This window comes from Chionomys nivalis, chromosome 11 (assembly GCF_950005125.1).
Source record: "Chionomys nivalis chromosome 11, mChiNiv1.1, whole genome shotgun sequence".
NCBI lineage: Eukaryota > Metazoa > Chordata > Mammalia > Rodentia > Cricetidae > Chionomys > Chionomys nivalis.
In genome coordinates, this window is record NC_080096.1 from 26,000,053 (window position 1) to 26,027,989 (window position 27,937).

General features: G+C 42.3%; 1 protein-coding gene across 1 annotated transcript; it reads left to right on the forward strand.

Moving 5' to 3' along the window:
- Positions 1-5,335: 5,335 nt before the first annotated feature.
- Positions 5,336-27,915, forward strand: Thrap3 (thyroid hormone receptor associated protein 3). The gene is made up of 11 exons (XM_057784540.1): positions 5,336-5,397; positions 6,489-6,653; positions 12,275-13,177; positions 14,610-15,308; positions 17,051-17,223; positions 18,319-18,430; positions 19,824-19,908; positions 21,468-21,655; positions 24,747-24,942; positions 25,357-25,500; positions 27,143-27,915. The coding sequence occupies exons 2-11, from the start codon at positions 6,517-6,519 to the stop codon at positions 27,362-27,364; spliced, it is 2,859 nt and encodes a 952-aa protein (XP_057640523.1). The 5' UTR covers positions 5,336-5,397; positions 6,489-6,516; the 3' UTR covers positions 27,365-27,915.
- Positions 27,916-27,937: the final 22 nt, after the last annotated feature.

Genomic DNA, 27,937 nt, shown 5'->3' on the forward strand with positions numbered 1-27,937 from the left:
TTCCAGGACATCCAGGGCTTTATAGTGAGGCCCTGTCTTAAAACATACACACACACCAGTTATGTTGAATTTATTATTCAGAAGATTTCTGAATAGAGGTTCTATGTTGTAGTGTGTGTGTGGTTGAACATACCTATATACATGCAGAGGCCAGGAGAAGGCATTGGGTTTCTTCTTCTGTTGCTCTGATCTCTTCCTTTGAATCTGGTCTTCTGAACCTGGAGCTCTTTATGTTCCCACTGAATCCCAGTGATTCCTCTGTTGCCATCTTCTCCCAAGCTGATGCTATAGGAGTTGGTAGGATGCTCAGCTTAAATGGGTACTGGGATCTGAACTCTGGTCCTCATGATTGCACAGCAAGCTCTCTTAACATCCAGCCCCCAGATTATATGGTTGTTATTGGTATTTGTTTGTTTTGAGACCATGTCTTTATAGCCCTGGCTTGCCTAAAACTTCTGTGTAGACAAGGCTGGCCTCAAATTCAGAGATGTGTATATCTGCCTCTGCCTCCTGGGTGCTGGGGTTAAAGGCATAAACCACTATGTTCAGCCCTGTAATTTGAAAAATTCTTAGTGATTAGGTTTATATTTGAGTGTGGTAGCTCTTGAGGGATGAAAGAGGATTACATAGTGAGTTCCAGGACAGCTTAGTCCCAGTAGCTGGGACTCTGGCTTTGTACCACTGAGTCCTACTCTGGTGATAGTTTTTAGAAAATGGGTAAAGCTGGAGAAATGGCTCAGTGGTTAAGAGCACTTGCTGCTCTCCAGAGGACAGTCAACCCAAATTTGGTTCCCAGTACCCATATTGGGCAGACTACTTGTAACTCTAGTTCTAGGGGATCCAACACCCTGTTCTGGCCTCTGTAGGCACCTGTGTATGAGTGTATGTACACACACGAGGTTGGGGGAAATGAATTAATTTTAAAAAATGATTACTATAACAATTGGCTCCCAACTTAGTTTAATAATAAGAACTGGAAGGGATAAGCCATTAGTTAGAAAAGCTCAAAGTTTTTCTAAGAATTGAGAAAATATTCCCACTGGTAATGCATACTCATTTACAATACATACTGAAATAGCCGTCACTCTGAGGGACAGGAGAGGAAGGAGCCTCTGGGGTGAGTCAAAGATTAACTGCCAGCTTTGTTGTTCGTTCTCTTTCCCTACTGATGAAACATTAATTGCATAGATGGAGCATGATCTTAATAGACCCTTTGTATCAAGTAAATTCTCAAGAGAAAACAAGTTGTTTACACTGGGATTTGTAGGGGAAAAGTTTTAAATGAATGCCCCTCAGCTTGATGTTGATTTCTGCCCCCCAACAGCATCACAGATTTTTTTTTTCTTTAGTTTATCAAGACAGGTTTCTCTGTGTAGCCCTGACTGTCCAGGAACTCTCTGCAAACCAGGCTGGCCTCAAATTCAGATATCTGCCTGTCTGCCTCCCGAGTGCTGGGGTTAAAGGTGTGTGCTGCCTCCACTGCCGCCTTACATTGAAGACCTCTTTGACTTATCTTGATAATACAGGTCTTGTCTCCTGTATTTCTTCACTGTAGTACTGGCCAGGTTAGCCAATAAAAGAACATAGCAGTTTACTTTGTATTCTATAAGAAGATATCTGATCACTTATTACTTAAACAGAAGTAAATGACAATAAAATCTCTTGAAATCTGAGGAAGTTTCTGAATATGCCCTCTGGCCGTCCTAAAGCAAAACATAGTTTAAGATATACTAGGTGCCAGGAGCTCCAGTTAAGAACTTACTGCCCGCCAGGCGGTGGTGGCGCACGCCTTTAATCCCAGCACTCGGGAGGCAGAGACACAGGCGGATCTTTGTGAGTTCGAGGCCAGCCTGGTCTACAAGAGCTAGTTCCAGGACAGGCTCTGTAGCTACAGAGAAACCCTGTCTCGAAAAAAACCAAAAAAAAAAAAAAAGAATTTACTGCTCTTGTATAGGACCTGGGTTCAGTTTCCAGCACCCACATAGCAACTCATAACCATCTGTAACTCCAGTTTCAGGGGATCTGTTGTTTTCTTCTGACATCTGAGGGAATCAGACATGCATTTGATACACAAACATACAGGCAAAACAAACTTTTAAAAAAATGCACTATGTACCAGACACTTCATGCAGTTTAAATTTTTAAATTTAGGGGCTGGAGAGATGGCTCAGAGGTTAAGAGCATTGCCTGCTCTTCCAAAGGTCCTGAGTTCAATTCCCAGCGACCACATGGTGACTCACAACCATCTGTAATGGGGTCTGGTGCTCTCTTCTGGCCTGCAGACATACACACAGACAGAATGTTGTATACATAATAAATAAATATTTTTTAAAAAATAAAAAAAATAAATTTTTAAATTTAAATTGAACTGACTTTATTATTTTCTATTCCTTTTGGGTGGAGCAAGAAATGGTTATTCTCAGCTTTCTATGTTTGTTTTGATTTTCATTTATTTTTTTATTTTATTTTTTGGTTTTTGAAGCTTTGGAGCCTGTCCTGGAACTACCTCTTGTAGACCTGGTTGACCTCAAACTCAACAGAGATCCGTCTGCCTCTGCCTCCTGAGTGCTGGGATTAAAGACGTGCACCACTGCCTGTGTTTTGATTTTTTTTAATTATTTATTTATTTATGATGTATACAATACAGGTGTCCTTGGAGGTCAGGGTCATTTGATTGATTCCCTGGAGCTGTAAAGTTTGAGATGTCCAGTGTGTATGCTGGGAACTGAACCCTGGTCCTCTGCAAGAGCACTATGTTTTCTTAATGGTTGAGCTTTTTCTCCAGCCTTTATTGTGACAGACTTGTTTTTTGTTTTTTGTTTTTTTTTTTTTTTTTTTGGTTTTTCGAGACAGGGTTTCTCTGTGGCTTTGGAGCCTGTCCTGGAACTAGCTCTTGTAGACCAGGCTGGTCTTGAACTCACAGAGATCCGCCTGCCTCTGCCTCCCAAGTGCTGGGATTAAAGGCGAGCGCCACCACCGCCCGGCTATTTTTAAATAATTTATTTAATTTTATCTGCCGTACTTTGGTGTGAGGGTGTCAGATCCCCCGAATGGAGTTACAGACAGTGGTGAGCTGCCATGTGGATCCTGGGATTTGAGCCTGGGTCCCCTGGAAGAGCACCTAGTGGTCTTCACCACTGAGCGGTCTCTCCAGCCCAACTTGTTTTATTTTAATTATTATTATTATTATTATTATTATTATTATTATTATTATTATTATTATTATTATGTATTCAGTGTTCTGCATTCATGTATGCCTGCAGGCCAGAAGAGGGCACCAGATCTCATTGTAGATGGTTGTGAGCCACCATGTGGTTGCTGGGAATTGAACTCAGGACCTCTAGAAGAAGAGCCAGTGCTCTTAACCGCTGAGCCATCTCTCCAGCCCGACTTTTTATTTAAGTGCTGTACTTTAACTTTTTTTTTAAATTGTTGACTCTGTATGGATGTAAATATTTTTCCTTTCATTTTTTTTTGTTTGTTTATTTACTTGAGAAAGTACATCCATACAGTACAGGTAAAATAAGCTTAAAGTTTAGAAGAAAGAGATTTTCATACTGGCCTCAAACCCAGAATCCTATTGACTTTAGCCTCATAGGAGCTAACCTGGGCATTCTGCCACCATGGCTTGTGCTAGATTATTTTAAATATTTATATATGTATCCATTGGTTATTTGAAAGCAAATCTTAACCAATTTTCATAAATAAATAGCTATTATACCTTTAATCCCAGTATTCAGAAGGCAGAAGCAGGGAGATCTTGTAATTTTAGGCCAGCAAGGGCCACATAGTAAGACCCTATCTTAAAATCTCAAAAACAAGCAAAAAAAAAAAAGTATTTTAAAACTTAGTTCCTAAGTAATTTTGTTTTTATAACATATGCAGATTTTAAAACTTTTAAGTTGTTTCAGCAGTAAAATTACCAGAAGGATGACTCCTACCCTTTAGGAAAGTGTTTGATGCAGGTGTGAATATTTTCTATAAATTGAAAGATCTTTGAACAAAAATTTTTTGCTGATTTTAGTACAAAATAGCATATGAGGCATTTAATAGAAGTGTCAAAGAGAGATCTGTAACTTGCTTCTTGATTATATGTGGGGTTCAGAGTCTTTGAAAGTGTTCCCTAGATGGATTGTCACAGCTGTTCTTAATGTTGTTTCCCCTCTCCCCTCTTCCTTTTACTCTGGAGAGTTCAGTCTCGGGAGAAATGAAGAAAATAGTAAACATGTTTAAAATTCACCTGAGCGCTGTGCTTTCCTACCTCAACCACCCTGAGACAAATAGCACCAATAGGGAGTGCTGTTTTAACTGTAACTGGTGGTTTTCTTCCCCCTTTCTTTCCATTCCCTCCCTTCGTTTTTTGAGATAGGGTCTCACTTTTTTTTTTTTTTTTTTTTTTTTTAAGACATGTCCTGAACAGGCCAGGTGGTGTGACCTTTATTTGACTTTGGATCCTCTTGTTTGTCTCCTTCTTGTCTCCTCTGTGTTGGGTTGGCAAGCATACAGCATCATATTGGGATGGCAAGCATACAGCATCATACTCACGTTTTATTTGGTTTTGAGATTGAACCCAGGACCTTGTATGTGTTAGGCAGCCACTCTACAGACTGAACAATATATAGCCTCAGCCATATCTCAGTTATCTAGCTAGTATGACAAGAATGTCTATGTACTGCCTTTAGTGTGGTCATTGAAAGTTCTCTCCCCCCCTCCCCCCCTTTTTTTTTTTTGGTTTTTCGAGACAGGGTTTCTCTGTAGCTTTGGAGCCTGGCATGGAACTGGCTCTTGTAGACCAGGCTGGCCTCGAACTCCCAGAGATCCGCCTGCCTTTGTCTCCCGGGTGCTGGGATTAAAGGCGTGCGCCACCACCACCCGGCCTCTCTCTCCCCTTTTTTGATAGGGCAGATCATATGATTTGATTTTGTTGATACTAAATATCTCAGGGAAGGGTTGGAGAAATGGCTCAGTGATTAAGAGCACTATTGTTCTTACAAAAGATTCCAGTTTGGTTCCCTGAACCCACTTGGTGCCTCTTCATAAACATCCCTAACTCCAGCTCCGAGTTTCAAGACATCTGACACACTGTGCTGACCTATTGGTTGCCAGGAGTGCACCTAGTACACAAACAGACATGTACAAAACACTGAAGCGCTAAGAATATACCGGAGGTCAGATGAATGCTCACTGGGAAGTGTTTGCTGTGCAGGCCTAACAACCCAAGATTGCTTCCCAGAACTCATAGAAAAGCCAGACAGAATATGCAAGTTATTTTTGATGCTTTTAATTGACACATTGATTTTTTCTTTTTCTTTTCTTTTTGGCAGGTAGAGGAGACCAGGCTGGCCTGGAACTCACAGAGATCTGCCTGCCTCTGCCTCCCGAGTGCTGGAATTAAAGGTGTGTGCCACAGCCGCCCAGCCAGGGTCTCATTTTGTAGCCCTGGCTGACCTCATATTCACAGATCTCTAATTCCTGAGTGTAGTGATTAAAGGGTGTACTACCACGCTTGACTTTGAGACTACTTACTCAGTATGACTCCTAAAAAATATGAAGACTAGCCTGGTGGTGGTGGTGGTGGTGCACATCATTAATCCCACCACTCAGGAGGCAGAAGCAGGTGGATCTCTGAGTTTGAGGCCAGCCTGGTCTACAGAACTAGTTATAGGACATCCAGGGCTACACAAAGAAACCCTGTCTCCTCAAAGACCCCTCCACCCCCAAGAAAAATGGAGACGAGAAAATGAGTTAGTCTGGGGAGATAGCTGAGTTAGAAATGCTTGCCATGGAAGTATGAGGCCTTGAGTTCTGATTGTTAACATCCACATAGAAATCTAGTCTTGGGTGAGAGAGATATCTCAGTAACTGAGTGCTTCTACTATGGTAGGTACCCATCTGAGTTCAGTTCCTAGCACCTTCAATGGACAACTCACAGCAGTCTACTGTAACTCTAACTCTGGGGGATTTGACATCTTACTCTGGCCTACACAGATAGATAGACAGACAGACAGACAGACAGACATCTTATTCTGGCCTACACAGATAGATAGACAGACGGACAGACATCTTATTCTGGCCTAGATAGATAGATAGATAGATAGATAGATAGATAGATAGATAGATAGATAGATAGATAGATAGTACACATGGTTGTGACCCTGAATGTGGTAGGAGCTGAACTAAGGTCCTCTGTTAGAGCAGTAGGATTATCCGTCTCTTTAGCCCCAAATAATATAAAAATAAAAAGTAGGGGAGAGTAAAGTTGTTATGTTTTTTGAGTTGGGGTTTTGCTATGAAGCTCTGACTGGCCTGTAACTACATAAACCACCCTATCCTTGCCTCTCCTCCCAAATGCTAGGATTATTGGTGTTCATGAACATTCCTGGCTATGAATTGGTTTTTAAAATAATTTAATTGTGCCCTCCCCCAGGTGCTTAGAGAGTTGTAATTTGTAACTCATGTGCTTGTTTGAATGTACCCTCTTACACTAGGTGTTGAACGGCAACCCTCTCTTCCAAGATGTCAAAAACAAACAAATCGAAGTCTGGGTCTCGCTCTTCTCGCTCAAGATCTGCATCCAGATCTCGGTCTCGATCGTTTTCCAAGTCTCGGTCCAGAAGCCGATCTGTCTCCCGTTCAAGGAAACGCAGGCTGAGGTAGGGGCACGGTTTTGTATGTTGAGATGATGACTGAGCTGTTTTGGGCATTGAAGGACTTTGGTCACTTCTGTTCCTGTCACATGGCAGTTAGGATGGGGTTCCTGTCACATGGCAGTTAGGATGGGTTTTCATTGTCAGGCTGTTTGCTTAATTCCTGTCCTTTGACAGTACACTTTAGAAGAAAGCATTTTGTTTGTGTCTAAACTCCTTGCTTGAAATCATATAGCTGGTTATCTTTACTAACTTGATTTTGAAGGCTTAAAACAAACTCATTTATCAGCAATGAAAAGTCAGGAATTTACCAGAGATCGTGGAAATATATTAATGTGCTGGTCACTAAGTTACCATTTATTTAACAAGACTTCTTAAAACTAAAAGCTTTAAGTTTTAAGTCAGTGTTATAAACACCAGCAGTTTTCTTTTGCTAAAACGTGAAAATGGTTGTTCTTTAATTTATCGTGAAAACCTTTAGTTTTCAAACCATCAGTAAACATCTCCATTTCAGTTGTTCTCTTGGTTTGTTAAGGCAGGTTTCTCATTTCATTGAAAGCATGGTGGCTTTGTAGCATGTAGTCCATGCTGGCATCGAACTTGAGATCCTTGTGTCTCATCTTTTTGACTCCTGGGATTAAATTTTCTTCTAAGGATGAATTTAAAAAACTTACAATTCTTACAATTTTCTTCATGTGAGTAGGGGGAAACACAGGTGTAAATACTGGAGGGGATCTTTGTGCAGTTTGTTTTTCTTTCAAATTGAGCTAGCAAGGTACTGTTGTATCATTTTATCCTCTTAAGAAGTCTCCTAATAAGTATCTGGAATCTTTTTCTTGAAAATTTATTATGACCTTAAAACTTAGATAAAGTCAATAAAGTTTTGTTATTGATGGCTTCTGTAGCTCTATAGCACTTAAACATTAAATGTATAACTGGCTAAAGAAAAAATATTCAAAGTTAAATCTCAATGACTCTGAAAAGTCAGCCTCAAAACTGAAGGGGAAACTACTGATTTTATGTTTGTACCTCAAGAGGTTAATGTCAAGGCTTTGCACCCAGTCTTGATTTAGGTGATTTAAATTTCATTTTCAGCTCATTTTGTTCTGAAAGATGCCATTTTAAAATTTAATTCAGCAAATGGAAGCTTAATAATTGGTTCAAAGCCAAGCATGACTCAACAGCCAAAGATAAACAACAAAATTGAACTGACAGAGACCAAATCGAAACATGCCAACCATCTCTGGAACAGCGGGAATTCTGGGCAGATCTTGTCTCTTATGCTGCAGATTTGCCATGGTGGTTGACTTGAGAAATGAAGGAGCAGTGTCGTAAACAGGCAATTTGTTGAGTAAGTCTAGAGCCAGTTTAAGTGCTATCTTGTTACCTAGGAGACTTTTGGATTCCAGAAGTTGTTGTTTTTTTTTGTGTTTTTTTTTTGTGTTTTTTTTTTTTTTTGGGCCCCTAGAAAACATGCTTTTTAAGAAACAAATAAGTTGCCGGGTAGTGGCACACGCCTTTAATCCCAGCACTCGGGAGGCAGAGGCAGGTGGATCTCTGTGAGTTCAAGGCCAGCCTGGTCTACAAGAGCTAGTTCCAGGACAGGCTCCAAAGCTACAGAGAAATCCTGTCTCAGAAATCCCCCCCCCAAAAAAAAAAAACCACACAGATAAGTTTGCCACTGTATGCTCAATTTTTTATTTCTGGCTTATCTGTTTCATGGTCTTGTTTTTGTTTTCCCTCTCCTACAAGGAAAGTATCTATCCTGAGAGTTTGAGGAACCATGCCTTTAAATTAACTAGCTGCTGACTTCTACAGAATTGGAGAAAGCTCATTTTTTTCCCTTTATTGCACAGACTGTATCCTTTTCAGTGACTCTTTAACTTCTTTTGCAGTCTGCAGAGCCTCGTGTTTCTGCATCTTACAGTGGCTGCAGGTTTGGATGCAGGGGGCCCACAAGGTCCTCCCTTATTCTAGTAATTGGTAAGAGAAGCAGCAGTAGGCCTAAATGTGGGACCATGAATTACACCCTTCTTAGTGCTGGTGATGGATCAACTCCTCCAAGCAGAGCCCTTCAGTGGGGTCCTGTTATGTTTTCATAGCCTACATCTGCCTTTCCTTTCTTTTCTTAATTTTTTACTGGTTCTGAATGAAAAATATAGAAGGTAAGTTTTTATTCTTGTCTTTAAATTCTGCTTAAATAGCAACCATTAAGCAGAAATTAGATGCATCTTTGCTAGTTATTCTTCGTGGTGTAGGTACATCTAAGAACATTGGGTAATACTAGAAAACCAATTTTTTTTTACCTTTAAATTGAAGGTAAGCTTCTCCTTAAAATTCTATCTGCTGGAGCTGGAGAGATGGCTCAGAGGTTAAGAGCACTGACTGCAACCTGAGTTCAATTCCCATCAACCACATGGTGGCTCACAACCATCTGTAATGAAATATGCTGCCCTCTTCTGGCCTGCAGGGACATTTGCAGGCAGACCACTCACTGTATACTTAATAAATAAATAAATCTGGTTGTTTTTTTTTTTGATTTTCAAGACAGGGTTTCTCCGTAGCTTTTTGGTTCCTGTCTTATAGACCAGGCTGGCCTCGAACTCACAGAGATCCGCCTGCCTCTGCCTCCCGAGTGCTAGGATTAAAGGCGTGCGCCACCACCCGCCCGGCATAAATAAATAAATCTTAAAAAAAAAAATACTATCATTTTATTCTCTGATTGGCTAAAGCTGATGGAATTGTCTCCAAGAACTTTTGACCAGAAGAGATTGTGGGAAATCTGTCATAAATAAAAGTGAGAAAAAGTAAAAAAAAATAAAAATAAAAAAAATACTCTCTGCTTAGTTATCAAGTTCTTAAAGCAACACTACCTACTAAATGGAATTACGATAGTAACTCCTCATCTCCAGGGATACTGACTCCTTGTATGCCTTGTATTAGACCTGATCCCTATACATAGTACTATCATAAAGCTTAATTTACAACAGAAAGAGAATGTTAATAACAATTTACCACAATAAAACTATTAAAACATGGTAAATACTAAAGAATTGGGCTGGCAAGGCGGCTCAGCGGATAAAGGAGCTTGGTGCCAAGCCTGAGAATATAAATTTTTCCTGGGATCCACAAAGTCGAAGATGAGAACTCACTCTTTCAAGTTGTCCTTGAGCTCCCACGCATTGTGCACTGTGGCATGCACAGACCCACATACAGACAAACGGGAGCACTAAAGAGTTATTTCTGGAATTACCACTTAATATTTTAATATTCATTACTTTGAATTGCCACGAGTAAGAGACTTTGCAAAGCAAGGTGATTTTGAATAAAGGAAGGGAAGGAGACTATCATTTTATTACTTTTTTGTTTTTGTTTTTGTTTTTTTCGAGACAGGGTTTCTCTGTGGCTTTGGAGCCTGTCCTGGAACTAGCTTTTGTAGACCAGGCTGGCCTCGAACTCCCAGAGATCCGCCTGCCTCTGCCTCCCAAGTGCTGGGATTAAAGGCGTGAGCCACCACCGCCCGGCTTTATTACTTTTTTTTTAAGGTTTGTTTTTATTTTATGTGTATGAGTGTTTTGCCTGTCTGTGTATGTTTGTGCACCATCTTGGAGGCCAGAAGAGAGGCAGAGTCTCTGAAGCTGGAGTTAACAGAACTGTGAGCCAGCATGGGAATGTTGATTGAAACCTGGGTCTGCTTCAAGAGAAATGCTCTTAATCACTGAGTTGTCTGTCCAGCTCCTATTATTTTGTGTTACTTTTATTTGTGTGTATGTATATGGTCAAGCAGTGCCAGAGTGAACTAAAGGGGGTTAGAGAACAAATTGCAGGAGTTGATTCTCTCCTGTTGTATGTTTCCCAGGGATTGAACTATGGGTTGAAATGCTTGGTGACAGGCACCTTTACCTCCTGAGCTCTGACCAGCCTCAAGAATTATCATTTTAAGCCGGGCGATGGAGGAGTAGCAAGTGCTTTTATCACGGAGCCACCCCTCCATTCCCTCATTGTTGTTGTTTATTGACAGTATTTTCAAACTTGCTGGATAGTCTTGAGATATTCTTGCCTTTTCTTGATACTTCTACCTTCACCTCAAAAGCGTTGGGGTTATAAGTGTGCACTACCATGCCTATCTAGACTCTTATTTTAATTGGTACAGAATAATAGATTTCATTATGTTTTCAGACATGAATTCAAAATACTTTGATCATGCTATTGTTCCTGAAGACATTATATATTTGGGGAAAATATTTTTGCAGTAGTCTCTTGATATTAATATAATTGGCAGAATAAATGATATTCAAGAACCTTATCAAATGCCCTTTATCATAACACTTCAGAGGCAGAAGCAGGTGATTGTCTGGGAGTTCAAGCTCAGCCAGGGCTACGTGAGACCGTGTGTCCTAAAGAAAGGGGGGAGGGACTCGGAATTTGTAGAAACCATTTTTTTTTATTTGTCATGTGTGTATTTTGCACATACGGAAATCAGAGAACAACTTGTGGGAATTGGTTCTCTCCACCATGTGGGTTCTTGATCAGATCAGCCTGAAAGTGGAACTCAGGTTGTCAGACTTGACGCTCATTGCCCTTATCTTTGACTTACAGGGTGTCTTAGTTAGGGTTACTAATTGAGGAGGAAAAGGATTTATTTGACTTATACTTCCATATTGCTGTTCATCATTGAAGAGAGTCAGGACCTGTAGGCAGGAGGAGATGCAGAGGCAACAGAGGAGTGCTGCTTATTGACTTGATCTAAATGGCTTGGTCAGCCTGCTTTCTTCCAGAGCCCAGGACTACTAGCCCAGGGATGGTCCCACCCACAATGGTCTGGGTCCCCACCCCCATTTGTCGCTAATTAAGAAAATACCATACAGGCCTGATCTTAATGGAGGCATTTTCTCAATTGAGGCTTCTTCTTCTCTGATGACTCTAGCTTGTGTCAAATTTTTATATAAAACCAGCCAGTTTTTTTTATGGCTCCGGGTTGTCCTTCATGTTCTTGAGCATGTTAGACAGTCTTTTATGAGCCCCTATGGTTCTGTCAGTGGAACCTGCTTCCTTCTGAGTTCTGTATGAAAGGACCTTTTCCTTGCCTCTCTTGCTCTAGTCCTTAGGCTTGATGCTGGCTGGTCAGATAGTGCCTTCTTGTGGTGTCTCAGCACAATCAGAAAGCTCGGCCCCAGAAATTTGACTTAGTTGATTTCCAGTTCTAGTACAAGATTAGTGTGGTTCATGTTTTTCTGATCTGATTTTAGCAGATTCTTTCAAGTTTTTTAATAGCTGTGCTTTTTGTTTGGTGGTCAGCTGTTAAAATTGTACTTTTACAGCCTCGGGTCTTTAAAACATTTGTCCTAAACTGAGAAGATGACTAGGATGGGAGTGTTGGAACCAGAGTGTTAGAGCCAGAGATCATCTGCACCAGCACCACCAGCTATATCTCCTGTGTCTGTGTCTTTCATTTAGTTTACAAAATTGAAAGAAAAAAATTAGATGTTTAAGTTTGTACTCTTGCTTTCAAAACAAAACTGAAAATAAATGATACAGAACAGTAGGGAATGCAGTGTTACCTTTGTTGGCAGTTATTTTTTAAATGCCGGGTAAAAAAACATTTTCCCCATTTCCTTCCTCTGCAGTTCTAGGTCTCGTTCCAGATCGTATTCTCCAGCTCATAACAGAGAAAGGAATCACCCCCGAGTGTATCAGAATCGAGATTTCAGAGGCCACAACAGAGGCTATCGGAGACCCTATTATTTCCGTGGGCGAAACCGAGGCTTTTATCCGTGGGGCCAGTATAACCGAGGTGGCTATGGAAACTACCGGTCCAATTGGCAGAACTACCGGCAAGCATACAGTCCTCGTCGAGGCCGGTCCCGGTCCCGGTCCCCAAAGAGAAGGTCCCCTTCACCACGGTCCAGGAGCCATTCTAGGAACTCTGATAAATCATCCTCTGACAGGTCAAGGCGCTCCTCATCCTCCCGGTCATCCTCCAACCACAGCAGGGTTGAATCGTCTAAGCGCAAGTCTACAAAAGAGAAGAAGTCCTCTTCTAAGGATAGCAGGCCATCTCAGGCAGCCGGTGATAACCAGGGAGATGAGGCCAAGGAGCAGACATTTTCTGGAGGTGCATCTCAAGATATAAAAGGGTCTGAGAGCTCAAAGCCATGGCCAGATGCCACTACCTATAGCACTGGTTCTGCGTCACGGGCCTCGGCTTCTGATCTGAGCCCCCGGGAGAGAAGCCCAGCTCTCAAAAGTCCCCTCCAGTCTGTGGTGGTTAGGCGAAGGTCACCGCGCCCTAGCCCTGTGCCAAAACCTAGTCCTCCACTTTCTAATACATCCCAGATGGGCTCATCTATGTCAGGTGGTGCTGGGTATCAGTCTGGAACACACCAAGGTCAGTTCGACCATGGCTCTGGATCTTTGAGTCCATCTAAAAAGAGCCCTGTGGGTAAGAGTCCTCCGGCCACTGGCTCTGCATATGGTTCATCTCAGAAAGACGAGAGTGCTGCTTCAGGAGGAGCAGCATACACAAAAAGGCAAGTATCTCATTTTTCCCATCCCCAAGTGGCTATTCCTAGCCAGCAGCTTAGTTGTAATAACACCTGAGTTATACCTCTGAATAATGGTAGTATGGCAATTCCTGTTTTCTCGGCTTTTCATTAGCCTACATTAGAGTTGCCCAGGGAAACTTTAACTTAACTCTAGCTTTCTTGAATTTGTAAATTACAGCATAAGTTTCTTTAGCCTGTGGTAATGTTTTTACATTTAAAAAATTGCCTTGAATTCTACCAGTCTGAGCCAGAAAACAGTAGAGGTTTGTGGGTTAGCTACCAAAAAACAGATCTTTGCCAACATGACTGGCCATTGGAACTGCAGACCTCTAGGATCCACTATCTGCCATGTTTGTGCATCGGTCCATCATGGTGAAGGGTGACACACCAAGGAGACTGGGCAAAATAGGAAAGTCCGAGGCGTGGTCTAGAAGAGCTTTTTTTTTTTTTTTTTTTTAAGCACAAGGTGGGTGGGCGTATGCGCTTGTAGAAGCACCCAGGCTTCATATTAGGAGAGGGTGTGCTGCCCTATAAAAGGGTATGGTAAGTTTTATAAGAATTGTTCTTGTGTGGATTGGATAGAGTGGGATGTTACAGGAAAGATGCCAGGACCATGTTTTAGTTAAGAGAGAGAGCAAGAGGTTCCTCCTTCCATTCTTTACTCTTATTAGCACATTCTCTGGTCCCTTGGTTCTTTGTCATGTTCATTAATGTAACTAGTTAGGTTTAGCATTGCTCATAATTAGCATATGTTCAAATTCTGTACTTTGGTGCAATTTGAGTTTGCTTTGCAGGGTAAGTTTTATTCCTTGCTAGGACTGAATATAGATTGGAGTCTGGTTTCTGCTTTTCCATTAGAATAAAAATTTTGCCACCTTCATACTCTTTTCCCTATTAACAAGTATTTTGTTTTTATGTGTTCACAGTATATTTCATTATGTAGATCTTCTAGGTGACTTGAAGCAAATTTGAAGTCTCTTTGAGACTTGTATTTCCAAATGTGAGTTGTATAAATCAAAACAGTCCAAGGTTGAACATTCTGTTAACTTTGCTGAAAGCAGATTTTAAATGAATGAGTAAAAGTTGGGGTGAGACTGTAGTTATTTTCCCCTTAGACCACATAACAGGTAAGTAAAAAAATTTTTCAGTATCCTAAATAACTTGCTCTTACATTTTTTTGTTGTTTTTGTAAGGTACAGTTCCACTGATTTTTAAATGCCAAGTTTATAAATCCATGAAGGATTTTTTTTTTTTTCAGAAATCATTAGACAAGAACCAGGTAGAAAGTGATAATACTGGAATCTACAGCTATGTTTGCTAAGAGACTTAAAACCAGAACAGGAACAGACCAGGTGCTGTGGTAGAACAGGATGCTCAGGAGGCCTCTCGTGTGTCTCCCTTGTGTTTTTATAACTAGGTACCTGGAAGACCAGAAAACAGAGAATGGGAAAGATAAGGAACAGAAACAAACAAATACTGATAAAGAGAAGCTGAAAGAGAAAGGGAGCTTCTCTGATGCTGATGTAAAAATGAAATCTGATCCATTTGCTTCCAAGACTGACACTGAGAAGCCCTTCCGAGGCAGCCAGTCACCTAAAAGGTATAAGCTTCGTGATGACTTTGAGAAAAAGATGGCTGACTTCCACAAGGAGGAGATGGATGAACAAGATAAGGACAAAAGTAAGGGGAGGAAGGAACCTGAGTTTGATGATGAGCCCAAATTTATGTCTAAAGTTATAACCGGTGCAAGCAAAAACCAGGAGGAAGAGAAGTCAGGCAAGTGGGAGAGCCTGGTGCATACAGGGAAGGAAAAGCTGAGGAAGGCGGAGGAGCTGGAGGAGGAGCCTTTCACAGAGAGATCCAGAAAGGAGGAGCGTGGAGGGGCCAAGAGGAGCGAAAGTGGACACAGGGGCTTTGTGCCAGAAAAGAATTTCCGAGTGACTGCGTACAAGGCGGTCCAGGAGAAAAATTCGTCACCTCCCCCACGGAAGACCTCTGAGAGCCGAGACAAGCTGGGAAACAAAGGAGACTTTTCCTCAGGGAAGTCTTCCTTTTCCATTACTCGGGAGGCCCAGGTCAATGTCCGGATGGACTCGTTTGATGAGGACCTTGCACGGTGAGGAGTGCTCCTTGTTGACCCTCAGGGCTCTAATGGCCAAAATGGTTTCATTATTCCTTCTTCCTGAGAACAGAAATGTTTCCTTGCTGCCACCTATCAGTGCGGATAGCCTCATGTCTGTCCCTGGAGTGGAGAGAGTGTCACTGAGTGATAAAAAGCTCACAGATTGATTATGCCCCTTTGGCATTGCCGGGGTAAAGATTGTCTTCAGCCAGTATGGCTGATTTTTTTGTTGTTATTGTTGTTGCTCTTTTAAATATTTATTTATTTATTATGTATACAATATTCTGTCTACATGTATGCCTGCAGGCCAGAAGAGGGCACCAGACCTCATTACAGATGGTTGTGAGCCACCATGTGGTTGCTGGGAATTGAACTCAGGACCTTTGGAAGAGCAGGCAATGCTCTCAACCGCTGAGCCGTCTCTCCAGCCCGATATTGTTGTTTTTTGTTTCTGGGAACTCAAAACCACTATTTTGGTCTGTTTTACCTCCAGCCCAGCTCCTACCTACACTGTTTCTTTTACTTGTCAAGATCCTTGAGAATCATGTCTCCATTTTACTTGGGTTGCCATACTCTGATATTTTTCCAGTTTCAAATTGATGGATCTAGCGTCTTCCCTCCCTCCCCTCACTTCAGGAAAGATGATAGAGCCTAGACTGACTGCTTTTGACATAGTATACCCAACCAGTTGGAGTTGTAACCACACACTCCTCTCTTACCACTTATGCTTAGAAAGTGGGGAGGGACACACATGCATGTGAAGGTCAGGGGGCTTCTTTCTGGAGTTTTCTCCTACAGTGTTGGTCTGGGGGTCAAGTTCTGGCTTGGAGGCCATCTCCTGTACCCCCTCAGCCATCTCACCAGCCTCACTCTTTGCTTCTTGGTGTTGTCTTGTTGAACGACCTTCCCTAGCCAAGCTAGTTGACCTTTTACAATACCTTTGTTAAAACAAGTAGTCATAGGAAATATAGTCACCAAGGTTTAACAGTTCCCCACTTGAAGATTCTCAGTGATGAACGAGATGTGGACCCATCTTTCCTCAGTTGTAATGTGTTACCATTACTTGAACTTTGATAGAGAACAAGAGGGGCCTTGTGGATAGAAACTCTTGGGAACTGTCTCCAGAGAAAACGGGGGGCTGTCAAGATGGTTCATCGGGTACAGGCGACATCACCAAGCCTGATGATGTGGAAAGAAAGAACTGACTCCTACATGTTGTATTCTGACTTTCACTTGATGTGTGCCATACACGTTCATCCTCCCTTTCCTGGCCGAAAATAATAATAGGAAACCATGGTTCCATGTTGGAAAACTCACATGCTTAGTATGCATAGGGCCCTGGCTTTTTTGCCCAACATTCTACATCCTCACCTCCAGCCCATAAAGCCTGGCCTATTCATTCAGTCCTAGTACACTCAGGAGTCTGAGACAGGAGGATGACAAGTTCACGGCCAGCCTTGCAATATATAGGGGGAAAACTATCTTGAAAATTAGCGTATTTTTATAGTTAAAGAATTGTGACTTTAGCCAGGTGGTGGTGGCAGCACATGCCTTCAATCCCAGCCACCTGGGAAGCAGACAGACAAATCTTTGATTTCGAGGCCAGCCTGTAGAGCGAATTTCAGGATAGCCATGGCTACATAGAGAAACCCTGTCTGAAAAAATCCAAAAAGAAACAAGAATTGTAACTTTCTATATCTCTTGTTACACTGATTCTCCTTGTATTTGTCTTTCAGACCCAGTGGCTTATTGGCTCAGGAAAGAAAGCTTTGTCGGGATCTAGTCCATAGCAATAAAAAGGAACAGGAATTTCGTTCCATCTTCCAGCACATACAGTCAGCTCAGTCTCAGCGTAGCCCCTCAGAATTGTTTGCTCAGCACATAGTGACGATTGTTCATCATGTTAAAGGTGAGTAGAGACAGTTTCAACACAATAATCTTTGTTTTTCGAGACCGGGTTTCTCTGTGGCTTTGGAGCCTATCCTGGTCTATAGACCAGGCTTGCCTAGAACTCACAGAGATCGGCCTGCCTCTGCCTCCCGAGTGCTGGGATAGAGAATGAGGAAGCCTCTAGGACGTTGAAAGCTAAAGGCTAGTTTAAAGAAATATCAGTGCTTAGCGGGGCAGTGGTGCTTTAATCCCAGCACTTGGGAGGCAGAGGCAGGCCTGGTCTACAAGAGCTAGTTCCAGGACGGGCTCTAATGCTACAGCGAAACCCTGTCTCGAAAAACCACAAAAAGGAAGGGAGGGAGGGAAGGAGGGAGGGAAGGAAGGTCAGTGCTTTAGGGGAGAAGTTTCCATGTTTTAGAGATGAATTTCTGAAATGCTAGCATCTATAATCTTGATAATAAACAAAACCCTCAACATGAAGTATGGGCAGTGGCTTTTTAAGGATTTGTGTGTGTCTGTGTCTGAGATAGGAAGTTCCCAAAGAGGTCAGATCCCTTGGAACTAGAGATAGATTTATTTGGTTGTGAGCCTTCTGACAAAGGTGCTGGAAAGCAAACTTGTGTCCTGGGAAAATAGCAACCTTTTTAAATCTCTGAGCCATCTCTCCAGCCTCTGAGAAATGGCTTTTCCGTTACTTTTTTTCCTTTGTAGCAGTATCTTGTATACGTTTTGATGTGAATTTCTTTCCCAAATTGTTCTGTCATCCCCTGGGCAAATGAATAGTGGTGCACAGGTTGAGTAGTGGGCAAAAGCAATGATGCAGAAAGCTGAATTGGGCCTGTTACAGGCTCCATCTAGAGTTAAAGTCAGTAATAATTGGTCCTGTGCCCCAAAGGGAGGTTAGTGCCAGGTTCTTTGACCTTGTATCATGTCCCTGAGATAAGGGAGCTTACTAGAAACCCAGCATTAGATGTCTCTGAACTAGCCACTTTTCCTTCCCTTTTTCAGTATGTTATATGGGTTTGAATATTAAATTGTATCTCTGGCTACAGGTCCACTGAACATTGTATCTGCCCTAGATAACGTGTTAATGTATTTCTTTGAATCATAACAGAACATCACTTTGGATCCTCTGGAATGACATTACATGAACGCTTTACTAAATACCTAAAGAGAGGAAGTGAACAAGAAGCAGCTAAAAATAAGAAAAGCCCAGAAATACACAGGTGAGGTTCTCAGCCTACTCTGAGGGTTGTAATAAAAGACTTTTGTCATTTGGGGGCTGGGCTGGAGAGATGGATGGCTCAGCGTTTAAGCACACTGACTGCTCTTCCAAAAGACTCAGGTTCAATATCTAACACCCACGTGGATGCTCACAACTATCTGTAACTCCAGTTCCAGGGAGGGGATCTGATGCCCTCATACAGACATATATGCAGGCACTTGGAAATCTGAGGACTTTTATGGAAAGGATTTTTTTGTTTTTGTTTTTTGGTTCTTTTTTAAAGATTTGTTTATTATTAGGTATACAGTGTTCTGCCTGCATGTGTACCTGCACCCCAGAAGAGGGCGCCAGATCTCATTATAGATGGTTGTGAGCCACCATGTGGTTGCTGGGAATTGAACTCAGGACCCGTGGAAGAACAGTCAGTGCTCTTAACCTCTGAGCCATCTCTCCAGCTCCCGGAAAGGATGTTTTGAAGGCTGTAGTTTCTCACATTGGGCCCAAAGAACCTGAGGTTTTTGTAGTAAGAATAAATACTGACTTCTCTAAACAACATTATCTCTTTCATTTAGGAGAATTTGCTGGGGAAGAGGGTTGAGGGAAAAGCTTGAAATTTACTTATCTCAACAGTTTAAATGAGGTCCAGCAGATTTAAAAGAATTATCCCTTGTAATTCAGGAAATCTGTTTGGAACATGGAGAGCTTGTCTGGAATCAGCTTGGTACCAAGGAAGATCAAGGAATCTGCCTTGCTAACTAGTAAAAAACACAGTCAGGAAGTGTGTGTCTTTAATCCCAGGACTGGGAAGCAGAGGCAGGCAGATCTCTGAGTTTCAGAAAAGCCAGGTCAGAAAAGTTCCAGGAGAGCTAGGACTACTACATAGTAAAAACAAAAACAAAAACCGAACAAAATGGGAAAGAATAGAGTGCTTTTCTAGTATATGCAGAGCACTTGAGTCCATTTCCTAGTAGTGTGTCCGCCCCAAAATAAAATAAAGGAACTTGGGCTGGCAAGCTGTCTCAGTGGGTATTGTTGTAGATCCCCAGGTTCCATATTGTGGAAGGAGTGAACTGACTGCGTAAGTTGTAGCATGTGCTTTAAACAAACACATATACACAGATGAATATAATACTTATTTTTCAATTATTTACTTTGGGTGGAAGGAATGTTTCTATTACAGGTATAAACAATAGTGTATGCTAGGCGTGCACGCGTAATCTTAACATGAAAAGGGGGGAGAAATAGAACTAGTAGCAGATAAACTATAAAAAGTAATTATGTTAAAAAAGAAAAAAATAATTATGTCTGTGACTCCATTACCCACCTTAGGGTCTAGAATGTTAACCAATATTGTTCAGTAGAATAGTATACTATTTCTGTGTTTTTAATTTTAGGAGGATAGACATTTCCCCCAGTACATTCAGAAAACATGGTTTGACTCACGAGGAAATGAAAAGTCCCCGGGAACCTGGCTATAAGGTGAACTGTTGCTTTGATCAGTAGTTCCAACATAATGAGTGCGTTGGGCATGAACTTGACAGAAATGTGTTTGTTTAAATTACTCTCTACTTAAGTTTGTGTTTTTCTTTTAAGGATGGGCATAATTCTAAAAATGAACTACAAAGGGTTAATTTTTATTAAAATGTATCAACAACCTTTGTGAAGTGGTTAGAATATGGTAAATGACCCCAGAGTCTATTGAGGTGAGCTTGAGAAAAAAAAGAGAGGCGTTTTGGAACAAGTGCCCATGATGAGAGAAGAAACTTTTTGTGATATTTTTCTGCTTGTAAGTATTATCAAATCAACTGTCTACATGCACTATTTCCAACCATGATTTCAAAAAGACATGCATGTCAGAGCAGAGTGAAATATTCATATCTTAACTCAGTAGACTGTGTTCAGCAGCTGGTGCGCTTTTTTGTTTTTTCCTAACATTGTACCATATCATCTGTCGATTACTGTTACTTTAAAATGGCCTGGCTACATTTGCAATGATACGCACATAACATTGTTACTAAGAGATTAGACTCCTGTGCAGTCTTTACTATGAAATAAGTAGATGGAGTTTTTTAATATTTATTCACCATCATTCATATATACAGTTGAAATTTAAAATAAGATGGCTGTTCTATGCTACTGAAACCTTTTTTAAAATACTGTTTTAAAATTTTCTAGACAAATTTGTCTTTTTGGTTGAAAGTGTTGAGAGATACTCCTGTGCAATCTCTCATTTTCCACCTCTTTCCCTGTCTCCACATGCCCTCAGCCTGGCCTTAGTGAAGCAGCAGAAGTCTATGCTCCATGCCTCCAACAGTCAGCTCCTCAGTAATGGAGTAGTGGCTGCCTTTGTCCTTTGTTGTCATTTGTTTGTTTATTTATTGGCTTTTTGAGTCTACAGAGGTCTTAGACTCTCAGAAACAAATTGATAAAATAATAAACCTTCTTCCTATTATTCTTGTTATTTAAATGAAATATTGCATCTGAAAGTTTATGGTTCATATATATATATATAAGGTGTTAATAAAGTGTGGATGGCTTTCTGTTAGCAAGGACCTACTTCTATTAGGCAAATCCTAGTGCATGATGTCCCTGAAGCCACATAGACATTTATCCTCAGGAAGTTTTTGGGAGTTATTGAAGGCCATTGTAGATGTGATCTGGGCAGTGTTGCTTTTTGTCTTTACTTATTCTTGTACATTAAGGTGATTCCACACGGTAGTGGGTGGCTTCTTTAGATAGGGAGAAGTGAGCATTTCCTATAAGCCTAATAAAAACATTTTCCAGAGCTGATTTTGGCCATCTCAGCATATACACTTACTCAGCATATACACTTAGAGGCATTACTGGGACACAGGAAACAAAGATTCACATATACCGTTTTCAAGAGATAGCACCTTGATTGTTTAAAAAAACAAAAAACTTTCTGGGGTGAGGCTTTTAGATTCCCAGTGTCTCCATTGGCAAAAAACACATTTGAGAGTGAGTGAGTTAGCGGTTCTGGATCCCAAAAACCTTAATTTTAACATCTTTTTCAGCAGGCTGAAGGCAAATACAAAGATGATCCTGTTGATCTTCGCCTTGATATTGAGCGTCGTAAAAAACATAAGGAGAGAGATCTTAAGCGAGGTAAATCAAGAGAGTCGGTGGATTCCCGAGACTCTAGCCACTCAAGAGAAAGATCAGCTGAGAAAACAGAGAAAACTCACAAAGGATCGAAGAAGCAGAAGTACGTGATGCCCCTGCCTGTCACTCTAGATTCTGGAGTAAAGTCTCAGTTATTCACTATTTTTTATTGGTGGTGGTTGTTTTTCACCTTTCACTACAGAGTCTAAACATGGAACCCTAGCTAGCCCAGAATTTACTATGTAGACCAAGTTGCTCAACCCCTGCCCCTCCAGTGCTGGGATTACATGAGCGCACACAACACTTGTCCATTTGGGCTTGTGAGTACGCCAGGCCTTCTCATCAAGAGAACTTCATGGTTAGGAACTAAAACAACATCTGTAGCATTGTCTTCCCTAGCTTGAAAATAGAACTTCTTTATCTAAGTAAAGTTATCTTTGTCCAGAAATGAATGTTGCAACGATTGTGGAGATTGATTAGCAGTTTGTGTGACAGGTCTTCTGGGCATGTTCTTTCTCATTGAGTATTTTCTTAGTGTGCTTATAGTTTAGAAAATCATTGATAGCACTCGGGAGGCAGAGGCAGGCGGATCTCTGTGAGTTCGAGACCAGCCTGGTCTACAAGAGCTAGCTCCAGGACAGGCTCCAAAACCACAGAGAAACCCTGTCTCGAAAAACCAAAAAAAAAAAAAAAAGAAAATCATTGATAGAATAAAATACTATAACATCTAATACATTCGATTAAAAGTACTGTTTTAAAACCAGGTGAGACGAGATAGGACAGGATTGTTGTTTCATAGACAGTTCAAAGAGGTGTTGCAAATATTTCTTTAAAAAAGCAGACTTTTTTTTCATTGTTATGTAGGGCAACATAACATGCCAATGCCATGATGTTTCTGCTTTTTTTGGTGGTGCTAGAGAGTAAACCTTGGGCCTTGCATATGCTCTGCAAGTACATTTCAGCTGAGCTACAACCAGCCTTGGTGCATTGTTGAAGGTTCTATGGTTTCAGTCACTTTTCCTTAAATGGAGCAGAGTTGCAGCTTTAACCTTCTCAAAAAGCAATATTTCTGCTATTCTGGACTTGAATTGGCTGACAGGCAGTCTTTGTCTCAGGCTGGCTTTGCCCACTGTGTAGCAACTAAGGATGGCCTTGAATTCCTCTGTTTTTTTTTTTTTTTTGTTTTTGTTTTTTTTTTTTTGTCTCTCGCAAGTCCAGTTTATAGGTGTGCACCACATTGCCACTGGTGGAAAGTGGAGTCCCCATAAGCATCTCAGTATTGAGTGTAGAAAAGTAATTGATACTTATTTCTGAAACATGCTCAGCTCTGAGTTGCACTGTGACTTTCAGTAATTTACTTAGAGAAGGTTTCCAGTCCTACCAGAAGTAACAAAAGAGGCTACTAAGTGACCCTGAGGTGTCAGGAGGACTCCTAGGAATACCTCAAGGTATCCCTTGGTTCTTCATTTATAAAAAGCACATTGGGGCTGCAGAGTTGGCTGTTACTAAGAACACTTGTTCAATTCTCAGCACCCACTTGGCAGCCCAAACTATCTGTAACCCGTCTGGGGAGATGGTGCCATCTTCTTGGCCTCCTTGGGCGACCGAGTCGAGCGAAAACCTGTCTTTTTATAACTCATAAAAACCTCTGTTTTAGCATTTTTGCTGTTTTGATTTTAGTTTTTGCAAGCAAGGTTTCTCTGGGTAACCCTAGCTGTTCTGGTACTCACTCACCTGGTAGACCAGGCTGACCTTGAACTCAGAGATCTGCCTACCTCTGCCTCCCAGGCACTGGTCAAATTGGAAGCTTTTTTTTCTTCCAAGAGAGGGTTTCTTTGTGTAACTTTGGTGCCTGTCCTGAAGCTCGCTTTATAGACCAGGCTGTCCTCGAACTCAGGGACCTACCTGCCTCTGCCTCCCAAGTGCTGGCATTAAAAGTGTGCGCCACCATCGCCCGACCAAATTGGAAGCTCTTGAGAATCTTAGTTCTGAAAACTTCTTACCATAACACCGAGTAGCAGAGTGGTTAGGTTTCTGCGTTCTGATTTTGTGTACAGCAGTGTGGATCTCTTGTTTTCATGGGAAGAGAAGATACTAAAACAAGTGGGGGCTGGGCAGAGTGCTTTTTCTTCTTCTTTTTTTAATGTGCATGAGTGTTTTTCTCCTAAGTCTGTGTACCATGAGTACACCTGGTGCCCAAGGAGGCCAGAAGAGGGCGTTGGTTCCCCAGATCTGCCTGCCTCTGCCTCCCGAGTGTTGGGATTAAAGGCGTGTGCTACCATCGCCCGGCCCCCAGAATGCTTCTTATAAATGAGGAACCGAGGAATGCCTGGAGGTCTCTATTCCTGGGAGTTTGGTCCTCTGACATCTCAGGGTCATTTAGTAGTCTCCTGTTACCTCTAGTAGGGCTGGCACCAGCCTGTAGTGTGTAGACAGTGAGTCATCATATTAGTCTAATTTTTCTAGTCTGTAATTTACCCAGATGAAGGGAAAGGAAGAGATACGACTCCAGGAGAAGTTGCTACAGATTCACAACCTGTTTGAGCTCAGTAGGAGGTGGTTGTATAGAGTTAGTGGGCTAATTAGAGCCAGGTTTGTTTCCAAGCTCTACTCAGCTCTGTCACCTACGAACTGAGTAATGTGAAATTCTCTGGTCACTTTGTCAGTAAGGTGTTCTGACATTTCATTTCATCGGGCAGTAGTGGCGCACGCCTTTAATCCCAGCACTCGGGAGGCAGAGGCAGGCGGATCTCTGGGAGTTCGAGGCCAGCCTGGTCTACAAGAGCTAATTCTGGGACAGGCACCAAAGCTACAGAGAAACCCTATCTCGAAAAACCAAAAAAAAAAAAAAAGTGTCTCCCACCCCTTTGTGCCCGACACAAAACAGCATTTGAGTGCCAGGAATGACAGCACACTAATAAGGGTTTGCTGCGGTGTCAGAGTCAGCCACTCACACGGACCTTCTTGCCTTCTCTGTTGGTTCACCTGGCAGGCTGATAATGGAGAGCATGATTGTTTTATGTTCTTTATGTTTGATACATATTCACCACATGCTTAGAAATAGGTATGTCGCTCAAAATGACTCACAGAACCACGTCTGCTGGGTGGGTTGGGGTGAACAAAACTGCTTGCTTGGTAGTTAATCTCTGACGCTGCCAGAACCAGTCTTGATTTCCTTCTTCTTCTTCATGTAGGAAGCACCGCAGAGCAAGAGACCGGTCTAGGTCCTCCTCTTCCTCTTCCCAGTCGTCTCACTCCTACAAAGCAGAGGAGTACCCCGAGGAAGCAGAGGAAAGGGAGGAGAGCACCACAGGTTTTGACAAATCCAGACTGGGGACCAAAGACTTCGTGGGTCCAAATGAAAGAGGCGGCAGAGCACGGGGAACCTTTGTAAGGGCTTCCCTTTTTCTCTAAGCCTTCAGCTCTTTCTAGTCCCAACTAAATGTCAATAGGACACCAGTTCTTCTGCCTCTGGTCTAAGCAAGCCAGCTGTAGACTCAAGATTCTTTGGTTCCCAAAGCTTCTATGTTCACTTGTTTCTTTGTTTATAATCACTTCCAAAGCCTCTTATAACTTCTCATCCCAGAATTTACCCCATTTCCTTGGATCTTGCTTGAAGAAGGCCCTCTGGCCATGTGTATGTACCCCTGGACTGTCTGCTTGGGAGGAACGAGGGTAGAAATGAGTAGAAGCCAGTTTTAACTGCGTGTGACAGGAGGGCAGCTGTCCATCCCTTGTCAGAATGTAAGGGGTTTCTACTGCTGACGTGGACCTTTGTTTCTTTTGCTTCCTTTATTTCTACAGCAATTTCGAGCAAGAGGGAGAGGTTGGGGCAGAGGAAACTATTCCGGTAACAATAACAACAACAGCAACAATGATTTTCAAAAGAGAAACCGGGAAGAGGAATGGGATCCAGAGTACACACCCAAAAGCAAGAAGTATTACTTGGTAAGTGTCTGGGACTAACCAGGAAAGGGCCAGAGAGCCTTTGGCACACAGTAACTGATTTGAAGGCTTTAATTGGTCTATCTGACCTTGTTAAATTTGTATACAGGCACAGACAATACATGTGTTGGTATTGTGCTAGCTAGATGGCTCTTCTCTAGAGGGTTAAGTCAGTTTTGGCTCCAATGTAGTTTATCTTCTGAACTATTTATGAATTCCAAAATAAGCAAGAAATGTCACTGTTGCCTTTCTTGTCCTGTGGACTTTGACTCCTCCCCTGCCCCCAGCCTCTGTCACCCTTTACTACTAGATTGACAGGAAAAACAGCTCTCGAGCTGTCTGAGGAACAAAAAGATTGTTACCATAATGAAACGGCACTGAGGTTTTCCTCTTACCTGTGTTGTTGTGGGTCATTCCCATGCTCCTCGGACTGTTACATAGTCGCTAACTCCTGCCCTTGCTGTGATTCACTGTGCCTGTATCCAAGCCTGTAATTCCTGGGCTTTGGCCTAGTTGTTGGGAGTCAGTTTGAAGCTTCTAGAAGACCTGAATAGGTGTAGAATTGTGAAAGGAAAAGCCCTTTCCTGCTTCTGTTTGCCACCTGAGGGAACATTGCCAGTTCTGATATGATCATTGTGGCACTGCAACCTTGGACAGAGGCAGCTGACAGTCAGCTGAACTGACCTTCAGGAGCCTAAGAATGGCTTCTGTGAGTGGATGGCGTAACCTGTGAAGTGATGAGAGTCTAACGTGAGACAGAAGTTGCTACTGCAGTTTTCAGAATTCTTCACTCATTCCACCTTTCGTTCTATCTCTGCTGTGGAGACTGTCAGAACGGGTAGTTTTCCTGCTGTGACAGACAGACACTGCTCCTTACTATTGAAGATGGAGTGCTGCAAGAGGGCACCTGGGCTGGGGGGCTTGGAAAGGACTGGAGCCCCGGGCCAGTTCCATTCCACATGTTAGTATGATTGATTTTTCTAGATGCCTCCTTTGAGAAATGGTGGTGTAGTGCTGCAGAGATGCTTTTATGGCTGCAGCAGGTAGGAGCACTGGCTGCTCTTAAAGGAGACCTGGGTTCAGTTCCCAACTGTCTGTAACTCCAGTTCCAGGGAATTATTTTTAAAAAGAGAGAGAAATGGTGTTCTAAATAATAACAGCTGGGGGCTGGAGAGATGGCTCAGTGGTTAAGCGCATTGCCTGCTCTTCCAAAGGTCCTGAGTTCAATTCCCAGCAACCACATGGTGGCTCACAACCATTTGTAATGAGGTCTGGTGCCCTCTTCTGGCCTGCAGACATACACATAGACAGAATATTGTATACATAATAAATAAGTAAATATTTAAAAATAAATAAATAATAACAGCTTGGTTTACGTGATAGTCTTAAGTGGCAGGATAGACATGGGGGTAAATGAGCTAGTGCCGTCTTTGTGCTTTCCTACTACTCTAACACTTGTAATGTCCACACTGTCGCCGTAGAGTTCCCCAGGTACCCAGAGGTGCTCTTGGATCTGAGCCTGTGGCAGTATTGGAGTAGAATGGGCAAAGGGCAGAAAAGGTCGCAGGGGCACAGGCTTTCTGGCCTGTGTGATGGGGACAGAGAAGAGAACACTAGCCCTGATGACAGTTTTCTTTGCTCGCAGCATGATGACCGGGAAGGTGAAGGCAGTGACAAGTGGATGAGCCGTGGCCGTGGCCGAGGAGCCTTCCCCCGGGGTCGGGGCCGGTTCATGTTCCGGAAATCCAGTACCAGCCCCAAGTGGGCCCACGATAAGTTCAGTGGCGAGGAAGGAGAGATTGAAGACGATGAGAGTGGGACAGAGAACCGGGAAGACAAGGACGGTCTGCAGCCCACAGCTGAGTAGGGCCGCTCTTGATGGAGCCCTGGCCCAGGGAGAGAGGCGCTGGGAGAGTCTGGTGGAGCTAAACAGGGAGCCTCAAGAAGATCCTGCAAATCCCACCCCACAACCCACCAGCCAAACAGAACCTACAACAGCAGAGTACACATCCCTGGTGCTGTCCCACTGGACAGAGGACACTGGCCCCAGAGCCTAGGATCAGGCCCATGTTTTGAGCAGCCCACAACACACTGGGCTCCCGCTGTTTCTTGTTTGTTGTTGGTGTGTGGGGTGGGGGCAGGGTAGGGGGAATGATGCTGATGCTTGGGTTTTTTGTTTGTTTGGTTTTGTTTTCCTTTCCCTATTAGAAACCCAAGTTTCCTTAATTTCGTTTGGAACTAAGAGGATGAACTTGGTTTTCAGTCTTTTCCTGTCCTGATTTTTAAAAGGCCCTTATATTTCTCTTTTTGTTCTTTTTCTTTTCTTTTTACAGGATATGTAGTATATTAGCAGAAAGATTTAATTTGGGCAACTTTGATTCTTAAAGCATGTGAATAAACATTGCCGTGTTCGCTTCAGTTTGGGACCAAACTGCTTGGA

What these genes read in the sequence shown, in the direction of transcription:
- Thrap3 (XM_057784540.1), top strand. Translation starts at nt 6,517, where the DNA reads ATGTCAAAAACAAACAAATCGAAGTCTGGGTCTCGCTCTTCTCGCTCA. An exon ending in GGAGCAGCATACACAAAAAG is followed by an intron (nt 13,178 to 14,609) that starts GCAAGTATCTCA and finishes TTTTATAACTAG; the next exon opens with GTACCTGGAAGACCAGAAAA. An exon ending in AAAGCAAGAAGTATTACTTG is followed by an intron (nt 25,501 to 27,142) that starts GTAAGTGTCTGG and finishes CTTTGCTCGCAG; the next exon opens with CATGATGACCGGGAAGGTGA.